At 50.5% G+C, this 11,003-nt stretch overlaps 1 protein-coding gene across 1 annotated transcript in view; it reads left to right on the top strand.

The window, feature by feature from the left end:
* The first annotated feature begins 297 nt into the window (after window positions 1-297).
* Window positions 298-11,003, top strand: part of Cplx1 (complexin 1) — a 30,402-nt gene continuing 19,696 nt past the window's right edge. The window contains exons 1-2 of the mRNA XM_032916312.1: window positions 298-428; window positions 1,691-1,793. Coding sequence (XP_032772203.1) covers window positions 1,763-1,793 — 31 coding nt within the window. The 5' untranslated portion in view covers window positions 298-428; window positions 1,691-1,762. The remainder of the gene's footprint in view (window positions 429-1,690; window positions 1,794-11,003) is intronic.

Raw genomic sequence — 11,003 nt, 5'->3', positions numbered from 1 at the left:
GGGGTCTCGGGCGGTGCTCGCCTCTTCCCGCCCTGCCAGCAAAGGAGCAAAGCAACCGGGTCAAGAGCAAACGTGGTGGGTAGATGAGAGATGGCGACCCCAGCCCTGCGTTCTCCCTGCGTTTCTGGAGGGCGCTTCAGGAGGAATTCAGGAGGGTCTCCAAGCCGGTATGAAGAGAGTGGCCCAGGCCAAGGAGGGGCCCCTATGCAGCTGTCGCGCGAGCCAGGCCAGAATCTGGGAACCGGGGGCGCGGCTACCCCCCCCATCTCCGCCGCGCCCCGCCCTCCTCGTCATGCGGGACGCGGGCGGGGGCGCTTCTGAGTGACGCGCCCTCCTCGCGGTGTCCTTCAGCCGCCGCAGCAGCACAGAGCGCCACATGGACCCCGCCGGCCTGAGAGCGCGCTGCTGTTGATCGTTCACCTTGGAAGGTAACTAGCGCCCTAGCAGCCAGTCCGACCTCAACCGGCTCCCACCTTTCCCCTTCCCAGCTCAGTCTTCCTCCCGACTCCTGGGCTTCCCTTCCCGGATCCCCGCTTTCTAGCCGTGGGTCTCCTACCCTTGGTTCCCCTACTCTTGGTTCCTCGCCTTTCAGACCCAAGGTTGATCAGCCTGGAAGGCGCTGTCCGTCTCAAGGTGCTGAAGCGGCCCTTGATTCCCTTTCCCATCGGCATTTTTTTCCCCCCTTTCTTTCTTTCTTCTCTCCCTGGCGCGCTTCTGCCTGAGGCCGTGCTCCGGTCGGGCACCTCGCCCAGCAAAGCAAAGGGTGCGGCGGCCACGAGAGAACAGGATGCCTTGGTCTTTGCGGAATCTCCTCCGCAGCGACCGAGCTTCTCCAAGCCTGGCCCTGCGGAGCCCCCATCCCCCGATTACCCCGAGACAGAGAGAAGTTTAGAAGGCAATTGGCTTTGCTGCAAAGGCATCCCTGAACCCCTAGCTTCTGGGACACTCTCACTGCCTGGCACCCCTTCGGGTCTCATTCCGCAGAGGGAAACCTGTGAAATACTGGATCCCTAGGGACCAGGTTCCCTGTCAGGAAAGACCCTACAAAGAGGGATGTCTTTGCAGCTGTTGGCATTACAAAAAACACCTTTCTAAACGCTGCTGGGCATTCTGGCTTGGGTCGCCCTACCTCATGCAGAGGCAGTGTGGATCAGCTGTTTCCCCTCCCACTGGAAGACCCGGACCCTGTCATCTCCCTCCGGGGCCAGTACTGCTGCGGGCCTCCAGAGTCTCCCTACAGACAAATATAGTTGAGACTAGTCAGAAGTCATAAGGACCTTTCCTGAGGGGCAACATTCATGGACTTGTCTCTCCAATTCTTCCCCAGAGGGACCCTTGCCCCACAGCTCCAAAACTGCCAAGCAGGCTGAGCAGCCAGAATCTGGGTGCTACAAGCAGAGCATTGACCTTCAAATGCCCCCTGGGCTCCACCCCCACTTGAGGAGGCTGGCACCAGTCTCCAGTAACTGGTGGCCCCAAGTTGTGAGCTGCAGTGGCAGTTAAAAGCTTCCTTCAGAAACCCCAGAAGCAGCAAGATGACTGTTGGTTTGGCTGGGCTCTGAACCCTGCCATCCTGGTCTGGGTGTGGGAACAAAGCCTCTTGCACCGGACTCTCAGGATAGTGGGGAGGTGTCGATGAGGGTCTTGGGAAGAGTTCGTCAGGGTACCTATGACCACCTACTCTCTCTAGGCAGAGGACTCCGACCACACTTGAATGTGAAATCTGACCCCGGAGTGTCTCCTGAGGAACCAAGCCATCATCATGGAGTTCGTGATGAAACAAGCCCTGGGAGGTAGGAGGTGGGCAGGGAGGAGGACATGGGTTTGGGCCACCAGGGATACACAGACATCTGATACTCAAGAGAGACGTGTCTCTACCACTGCAGTGACATGGAGACACATGGCTGCATGACCACTTCTTACCTCATTCACAGCCTCTGCAGGTAGTTGCAGATTTAATATGAGATATGGGGAGAATGTGCTGTGTAAGATGGCCCTGTGCCCCCGTGCCATGGCGCAGTGGAACGCACTGGTCATCCCGAGACGAGTCAAGTACCGAGCAGCATTGATCAATGCAGATACCCCGGCGAGGCTTGTGGGCAGCTCTCGTTGTGTCAGTCCTGGGAACAAACCATGCACCAGGATTGCGTTAGGAAACAGGATCTGGGTGATCCCAACTGTGGCATTGGGCTCTATGGGTTTCACCCGGCTAAGAGACAGTACTATTTACAAGGACAAGAAAGGATAACTATGTAATCAAGTCCACTTCTACAGAGAAAACATAGCCCCTTTTATGTCGTTGAGTGAGGGCAGTCTCCTTACTCACTCACTGTTTGAAGAGAGTCCTGTCCCCACTTGGCCCAAAGCCATCTTTGTAGCTAGCAACAGTAGGTCTAGAAACTGGTAGAGGACAGTGGAATGAGTTCTTGGCCAGGAGGTGCTGAAACAGTTAGCTAAAGGTTTGGTACCCATTTGGCCAGAATGGGTTTCAACAGAGCAGTTTAGTCAGCTCAAGCCTGTAGGATTTGAGATTGCCCTAGGTGGACTTCATGCTCGTTTAAGCAACCTGCTCTAGGTACCCCAACACCCTCGTGTAACCTCAGTGCTGAGAGCTCACACCAATTTTACTATTGAAGAGTCCTGTGGCCTGCAGGGAGGCCCGTTGACTGGTGTGGGTCTCAGCCGGAATGTGTTAGGCATCCTTTGCTGGTATGGAAAAGGGAAGGGGACCACTCACAGAGAGAAAGCTGGTTGGGGCCTTGGGGCCCAAAAGAGGAGAATCTGCCCAAATAGGCATCTCCCAGAGGGTGTCTGTGACTTCACTCGTATGTGATGAAAAGGAGACCCAGTGTGCTTGCTGAGTTCACGGCTGTGCTAGACTCAGGTTGAATCTAATTATAATGATTACATCACCGGGACAGGATTCAGAGGCAAGCCAGCATCCTGTATCAGAAGAGACCCGTGTTATACCCAGAAAGTCCCAGGCTGCTACAGACAATTAATTTGGTGGCTAATTCAGGCCCTGAGGTGGGCTTTTAAAGAAACTGAAATCTCTGATTTGGCTGTCTACGTAGCTGAAATTAGCTGGGTAATTGCCAGCCTGGATTCCCTCATTGTTCCATGTCAGCCCAAAGTTTCTCCTGCACCAGCAATGGGGCGTGCTTCTTGGGGTGCTGTGAAAGCTGCTGGGGCGGGGTGGTAAACAGCAGACAGAAGCTACAGGGTAGTAGCCACGCACTAGACCAAACACCATCCCAACTATCCTAAATTCAATCTATGTTTATTCCGTGGAGATAGGAATGCAGCTTCCATGATGCCAAGTGGAACTGTAGTGACTTCCCCTCTGCCACTTGCAGTCTTGACCCACAAACTCCTCTCTGTCCAGCGTGTGTCACCTTTGGTGTCTTGGGTATGTGACCAAAATGGAGCCAGTCGTAGATAGTTGGAAGAGAAGGATACATTCCAGATAAGGGTCAAAGGCAACAGAAACCCCAAGACATGGATCAAGCCCAGAGAAAGGTGACAGGAAAGAAAGTAATAGCCCAGAAGCATGTGTGTGGCCATCTCTACTCATGATTGCAGGTTCAGGAACTTGTGATCTGTTGCTTCACAACACCCTAGAGCAAAGAGGTCCAGAATCTGACTAGATGTGGGTGTGGTGCATGCTTTTGCCTTTGTCTGGCTGTGCTAGCACCAGGCTTGTCAGGAGCAGCAGCCCCTACCTTGAAGCCTCATGCTAGGCATGCAGCACTTTACCAGTAACCTCCATGCCCTTTGGCATGTCCCTAACGCCTCCTAGGAGGCAGGCCTGGGTCACAGTGGCATCTTAGAGATGAGGCTCAGAGAGACCCAGGCTTGTTTGTGAATGCTGTGGGACAATGAGTCATGCCCCAAAATTCACAGGCGTTCAGTTCGGAGATAAATCCGCCTTGGATGGTTGCGAAGTTCTAGGTAGGTTCAGGTATTTCCTGTAGATGCTACTTGGGTGCTCGGATTCTGTGGTGTGGGCAGGTTCAGTGGACCAGTGGGGCCTTGCAGGCCCCAGTTCTGCTGTTTGCTAGCAGTTCTCTGTGCTAGTGGCATTTGTTTCAGTCTCTCTGTGGGCCATGAAGTAACTTTGGATGAGGACAGGACACTTCGGAGCTCCCACTGCATGAAAAAAGGAAGATTTCAGGTGTTATTGAGGAGGAGCCTGGGCAGTGTGAGGATCCAGGTGTCCTCTCCATCTTCTGGATCAGCTGTTTTGTCTATTGCAAATACCCACCGCCGTGTCTCAGAAGTGTAGCCTTCTCTCTCAGTTTCTCACCCCTCTCACTTCGCTTGCTTTGCCTGGCCATGATTCCCCAGACTCCTTATGATCTATGCACCACTGTCCCTGTCCAGGCTGACACCAGACATTGGTCCCTGGCATTCTTGCACCTGAAGCTGCTAATTGCAGGGTAGGGTCTTCCTTGCCCCAGTGTAACTCTCTGGGACTCTGAGCCAGGCCTTATTAAGACAGGACCACCACCTGCTAGCACTTCTCTTTACTCAGCAGCTACTCAAGTGCCAGGAAGTGAAACACCTGCATCTCAGGTCTGGAGGCTAAGCCACTGCTGCAGGCCTGTTCTTTGTCCTTTACCACCCCTTCCCGCCATGTCCTTTGCTCCTATGGCCTGCCTCAGGGCTCACAGAGCATCCTACAGGCCCTTGGGGCGCAGTTTAGACAGTAGTAGCTTGGGTTACATACCTTGTCAGGAAACAGCCAGCTGCCTCTTATCTTTTTTTCTCCCCAGAAACAGACACCAAATTCCCTCCCCATGGCATAACAGCATAACTGTGGGTACCTGTGCCAGCCAGGTACAATCGAAGGAACATCCTCTTAGGACCAAATCATGGGAGATAATGGCTCCTGTTGACAAACCTTGTCAAGAGAACATCCTTGTGGCCTTGGACCACTCCAGAATTTACTAAGACACTCCAATCCTAAATGAACAATTAGCAGTGCCCAGTCGCTGAAGGAAGGAGACAGTGGTCAGCACCTCTGCTGTCACCACTGGGTGACAGCTACCTTGGGAACTGGAAACTCTTCTGCAGCAGAGTCTGTGATTCAAGGTCCCCTAGAATCCTTAAAGTAGGAAGCAGCAGATAGCCCAGGTGTATAATTACCCTCGAGCGTGTTGGGCAAGGTATGGGAGTGATATGCAAGGAATGGGCTCTTAACAGTTGAATTAGGTAGAAGTGGCTATTTTGGCCCAAATAATTCAAATTATTGCTTGTTCTTGAATTATTCTCAATATGCCAGTAACATGTTCTGTTCTCAGAAAATGAATATGCAAAGGCCTAAGTAAGTACATGGATAGTCTCAAGAGACGCTTGGAATATCCCTATTATGTGTTCCAAGAGCAAAACCAAGGCAGCAGGGCCTCTCACACAGCTCTTCTGCTTGGGCTACTCCAGTGACCTGGGGTGAGTTAGTCAGTGTGGATAGTGTCCTATGGTGACCTACTCTGGGCCCGGCACCCTGAGGTTCTTGGTGGGGTTAACTCCACACATTCCCACTCTCCCTGCTTTTGGCCAGGGTCTGGTCTCAGCAGCTCTATGCATCAAGTTCCCCAGAATATTGCTGGTCTTGGTAGTGTGGGGCACAGGTAGAGACTCAAGGCTCCCCGTCCTGAGAGAATATTGGGATTGCCTCTGAGCTGGGCTGCAGGTGAAGCACTAGAAAAGTGTCTCGTGATAAAGTACCAAAGAGGCAGAAGGAAAGCAGCTGGGGTTGGGATGGCGAAGAATTATGATCCTGCCTTTGTCTTTTTGCACACCTGTACTTGTCCTGCTCCTCAGGTTTGAAGTGGCTGTTGCTATTCTGGTATCACTCCTCTACCCTGGGTAGAAACTAAGCAACAGCCTTTCATCAGATTGGCAGGTGTGTCTGTGGGATCTTGTGGAAGCTTCCCACTAGACACCATGGGCTGAAGCAGCCAAAAAGATAAGGGCCACTGTAGACACACAGACTCCATGCCAGGGCAGGGATTGAATGGATAGCTTTTCAGTGCTTGGCCAGGCAGTTTTGAGGCCAGGCCTGCTAACCACAAGGCCTTCATAGATAGGATTCCACGTTGCCTGACTTACCCAGTAGAGAAGGTAGCTAGCAAACACTTCAGGACAAAATACCCACACTCCCGCACACTCAGAAGACACTAGTGCGAGGCACGGCAGCAGATCCAACTTGTGCCCCATCCCTCTCGATGGCTAGAAGGACACTTGAGGGAAACGGCTTCTCTCCCTAAGGCTTGAAAGGCAGCTCTTCCTCGGGAGAGGATACTCCGGGTTTGATTAGGCTGCAGATCAACTTCAAATGCCTTAGTCCTGGCTGGCGTTGGAGAGCATGCTGAGCAATTCGCTGGTCGTCGTTCGCGTTCTGACCTGTGGGTTGGCAGAAGATCGTGGCTGGCACGCCAGTACATTTCACGGTCCCAGTGGTCACTAGTTCTAGAAGCCTTTGCTAGTGCTGTACACTTGAGAATTAGCTGTGACAGGCCACCTAGGGCTGGAGGTTAGCGGTAGGAGGAGCAGGAGCTTCGGAGCAAGGGGCAAGTCCGGCTGCCTGATGCTAAGTAGCCTAGCAAAGCCCAACCCAAGCCAGAAAGGATGTCAAGAGAGAAGAGGCTGTTTTGCAGGTTCCTCCCCAGCAGCACCTCTCCCACCTCCTCTTTGGCCCTCTTCTGTCTACTTCCATAAGGTGGGTGGGGAGGAGTAAACACCTGCTCTGTATAACCCCACTGTCGGAGATTCCCCACTGTTAGCCAAGGACTTCTTTGAGAAGGCTCCCTGGAGGAAGGAAACTCTAGCTGGGTAACAGTTAACAGACCTGTTTGGTCTCACCAGCTCTCCCAGAGCCACCCCCACACGCTTCTGATCCACATAACTTAGTTTCCCAGTGTTACCCTTATTTAACAGCCAGTGGCCTTAATAATAATACCAGTGGCACGGCTAGGCCACTGTTTCTATCCCCTGAATTAGGATAGAAACAGTTGTTCCCTATCGCTAAGATCCTGCAGCCTCATATTTCATTTTGCAGAACCCTTAGCTCAGAGGTCCATGGTTCTGTGGGAAGAGAGGTAGACTCTGAGGCCAGAGGCACTTGGCTGGTGCTCAGTGTAGGGTACTCTTGCTGGCTATTGCTACTGGGAGTTGGTGTCTGGTGCTAGACCCAGAGGTGAGGGACTTGTCAGCCTGGCTCTGAGGAAGGCTGGTGCCCTGCTGTCTGCAGCAGCTGTTCTTGGTCTTTGTCTCAGACTGACATTTCTGAGGTGCCTGCACCTAAGGGAAATGCCAGACTCTGGCTGGTAAGCTGGATGGAGACTCTCCCAAGCTCCTTCCTTGGATCCTACCTCTCTAGTCCTGACCGTTGTCGCCCTCAATAGAAAGCAGCAGCACTGTCACTTCCAGTCCTTTGAGGTTGGTTTTTGCAGACGCAGTGGACTTGATCAGTCCTAGTGACTGGCAGAATGACCGAGCAGAGGGCCAGGGTTACAATCACATTCAACACTAGCAGCTGGGCCATCTGGCACAGAGCCTGACTCTTTGAATTTACTAATTGGTGACTTCATCTAAATGTCTGTCCCCTCTCTTTCTGTCCTTTCCTAAAAGCCAAGATCCAACACGGTTGTCTGCCTGACACTTTGCTCCATATAGGAAAAGACGGCAGTGCCTATAGAAGGCCTCCCCAGCCTCCCCCAAAGGATCCAGCCAGTGAGGCAACCATTTGAGCTCCAGTCAGAGCTCCAGTCAGAGCTCCAGTCAGCATCTAAAGGCTTGTGCAACCACAAAAAGGGTTGGGCAGAGGACCAGTCTTTGACGTCTCAGATCCAAAATCTGCAGGCTGAGTTAGTGTGTTTATTCTATGTAGTTTAGGACATGGAGTTTAGATGCTGGCTTCCAAAACACAGGCTGGAATGGATCTAGAATGAAAACTGGCCCTTGGAGGACTCTGAATCTGCTTCCAAGGCAGAGCCATAAAGAAGCAATGAATATGGCACACAAATATGTGACCAGGTCAAGGCAAAGCCTGGGTCGCTGATACCTTCCCAGGACCCTTTTGCCTGAGTTGAAAGCATGCACGGTGGGATTAGGGGCTTCAATACTCAAGAAAGAGATGGGATGGGTCTACAGAAGCAAGAATAAGCAGAAAAAACAACTTTCTGTGACATCAAAATACTACTCATCCCCAGTGGGTCGAGCGGTAGGAGTGGGAGACACGAGTTCAGCAAACATCTCAGGCCATGTATCATGGAGTCTTGGCTCTGGAAGAAAGTTTATTCCTTGACCAGAAAGGATAAAGAGATCTAATTTGCCAGGGATGGAATGTGCCACCTCCTTCCCTATGCTCCATAGGAGTGAGGACAAGTGTCTCTGACAAATGGGTATTCCATCCACTCTGTCAGAAAAAAGCCAAGAGGGAAGGGGGAGCTCCACTGTGGGTTGGGACAGAGGCAGAGGGGCCATCTAGTACAGCATCCCCAGCTCGAGGTAGTTGGGATATGGAGATAAATGACTCTCCTGGTTTGGCCCCTGCCACTGTGATAAAAACCACAACTAGAAACAGCTTAAAGAGGAAAGGGTTTGTTTCAGATCACAGCTTACAGTCCATCATTAAGGGAAGTCAGGACAGGAACTCAAGCAGGAACTTGGAGGCAGGAACTGAAGGAGAGACCCCAAAGGCAGTTTGCTCTCCATGGCTTGCTCTGCCTATTTTCTTATAAAACCCAGTACCATCTGTCTAGCCAAGGTTGGCATAACCCACAGTGCCTTTGGCCCTCCTGTATCAACCATTAATCAAGAAAATGCTTATACAGACTTGCTTCAGCAAGCCGGATGGAAGCGGTTCCTCGGTGGATGTTCTTGCTTCCCGGGCAACTGATTCACATCAAGTTGACAAAAACTAAAGCCAGACAAGGTGTTTCAGCTAAAACCCCAATGAACAATGCAAACTCATGCCAAACACTCTAGGTTTTTGCCTAGGATTCTACTTTGATTTTTTTTTCCTTGTATTTATCAGATGCCATTGTGTGGCTAGCCTGTCATGCCTGTGGCTTTATTTGAAAAATTCCGGCCAAGGACAGCAATAGGCACACCAAACTAAGTGGGGCAAAGATCACCAGGCTCCAACCTCTCAGGCAACTAAGAAATGCTGAGACGGGGAGAAATGGTCTCCTCCAGGGAAGAGCACACCAACTGGTTATCCAACACCAGATGGTCAGCCCTGAAAACATTCATACAAATAGGATCAGGTTACACTCAGGAATACACATGTATGTACACATGCTTATGTGCATATAAGAACAATTAATTTTTAAAAAAGGAAGCCACGAACTTGAAAAAGAGCAGCAAAAAGGGGTTTGTGGGAGGGCTTGGAGGGAGGGAAGGGGAAGGAGAAATAACACCAAAAATAGAAGAAGTAATAATAAAAAAACAAACAACAAAACCAATAAATATATGAATTAGAACAAACCACCGGAGCCAGCTTTGGTTCTGTTAAGCCAGGCCTGTTCTCTACGGCAGTGCCAGCACCCAGTCATCTAGTCAGTGATGTGCCATCGTGGTAGAGTATTGGACCTGACTTTTATCACCTTGACTTTTAGAGGCACTTCCTTTAGGTTTCACTATTTAATTTTAATATGAAAGCTAAGTCTTTTTAAAATCTGCTGCATACCTGGGAAGCAGAGCAGGAAAATTGCTACAGGCCAGCCTGGTCTACATAGCTGGTTGCACTCCATCCAGGGCTACAGTGAGAGACACTGTCTCAAAGGAAAAAATAAAACACAGCTAGAAAAAAATCTTACTCAGTGTTCCAGAGACTCCATGTTCTTTAAATACATCATTTCAGGGTCAATGAGGCAGCCCAGTGGGAATAGGTGTTTGCTGCCGAGCCTGATGACCTGAGTTCAACCCTTGGGTTTCCACATAGTGGGAGAAGAAAACTGATTCTCAAAGTTGTCCACTGACCTCCGTACCCACAACATGGCACATTCTTGTGTGTAAAGACACAGACACATACGCACACACACACATTGCACACACACATGCACACACACAGCCACTGTGGTTTTAAATAGTCATCCCACCATGAACATGGAAACAAAGGGTTAATGAATGGACCGCAACAGATTCCCCCCTTTTCATGTTTTCTGGTTTATCTCATCAAAGATACTTTATAATACCTTTTAAAATATTCATTTCATTTTATGTGTATGAGTGTTTTGCCCTCATGTATGTGTGTGTGGCACATATGTGCCTGGTGTCTATGAAGGCCAGAAGAGAGCATCAGATCCCCTGGAACTAAAATTACAGATAGCCGTGAGCTACCTACCATGCGGGTGCTAGGAACTGAAACCAGGTCCTGCTCAAGAGCAGCCCATGATTCTAACTGGTGACTTACGTTTCTACCACCTATAAAAGACACAAATAAACAAGTAGGTGGTGAAGTCTGGGAAGGTCAATGATAGGACTCTGGTCTCAGTGCCTACCACTCCTTTCTCTCCTGGAAGCACACGTTCAGCTGTGAATGTTAAATATTCAGGAATATTCTGCATGGTAGGCTGGCTTGGGCAAGTACTCAACTTGCTGGTGATGAAATACAGAATGAGTGTAGCCTAAGCTTCCAGACTCAGAAGCAATACATCTACCCACCTCTCTTCCACCTTTCCTGACAAAGGCCTGGGGGTCACTGAGTCAACAGCCTCTCTAATCCCTTTAGATTTATGACCTATGAAGTCAGTGACAACTTTAGCTAACCAGGGGAGACAGTGTCACTTTCTATTTCTGCATCTACCTTCTTAGGAGGTGTCTGCAGGCCTCCTCACACATTCCTAAGTAAATGCCTACCTGGATCAGGTGTTACTTCTGGCACCTTACAACATATGACACTGTGTTCCTAGGTGTCATCCGTGTTACTGGTGTCTGTCTCGCACACTGTAAGCTGTGTTTAGCAGGGAGCTAACTACGACTATGTTACATTTCTT

The sequence above is a fragment of the Rattus rattus genome, chromosome 11 (assembly GCF_011064425.1).
Source record: "Rattus rattus isolate New Zealand chromosome 11, Rrattus_CSIRO_v1, whole genome shotgun sequence".
Taxonomy (NCBI): domain Eukaryota; kingdom Metazoa; phylum Chordata; class Mammalia; order Rodentia; family Muridae; genus Rattus; species Rattus rattus.
The sequence above is the reverse complement of the archived record's forward strand: the minus strand, read 5'-3'. Positions and strand labels throughout refer to the sequence as shown.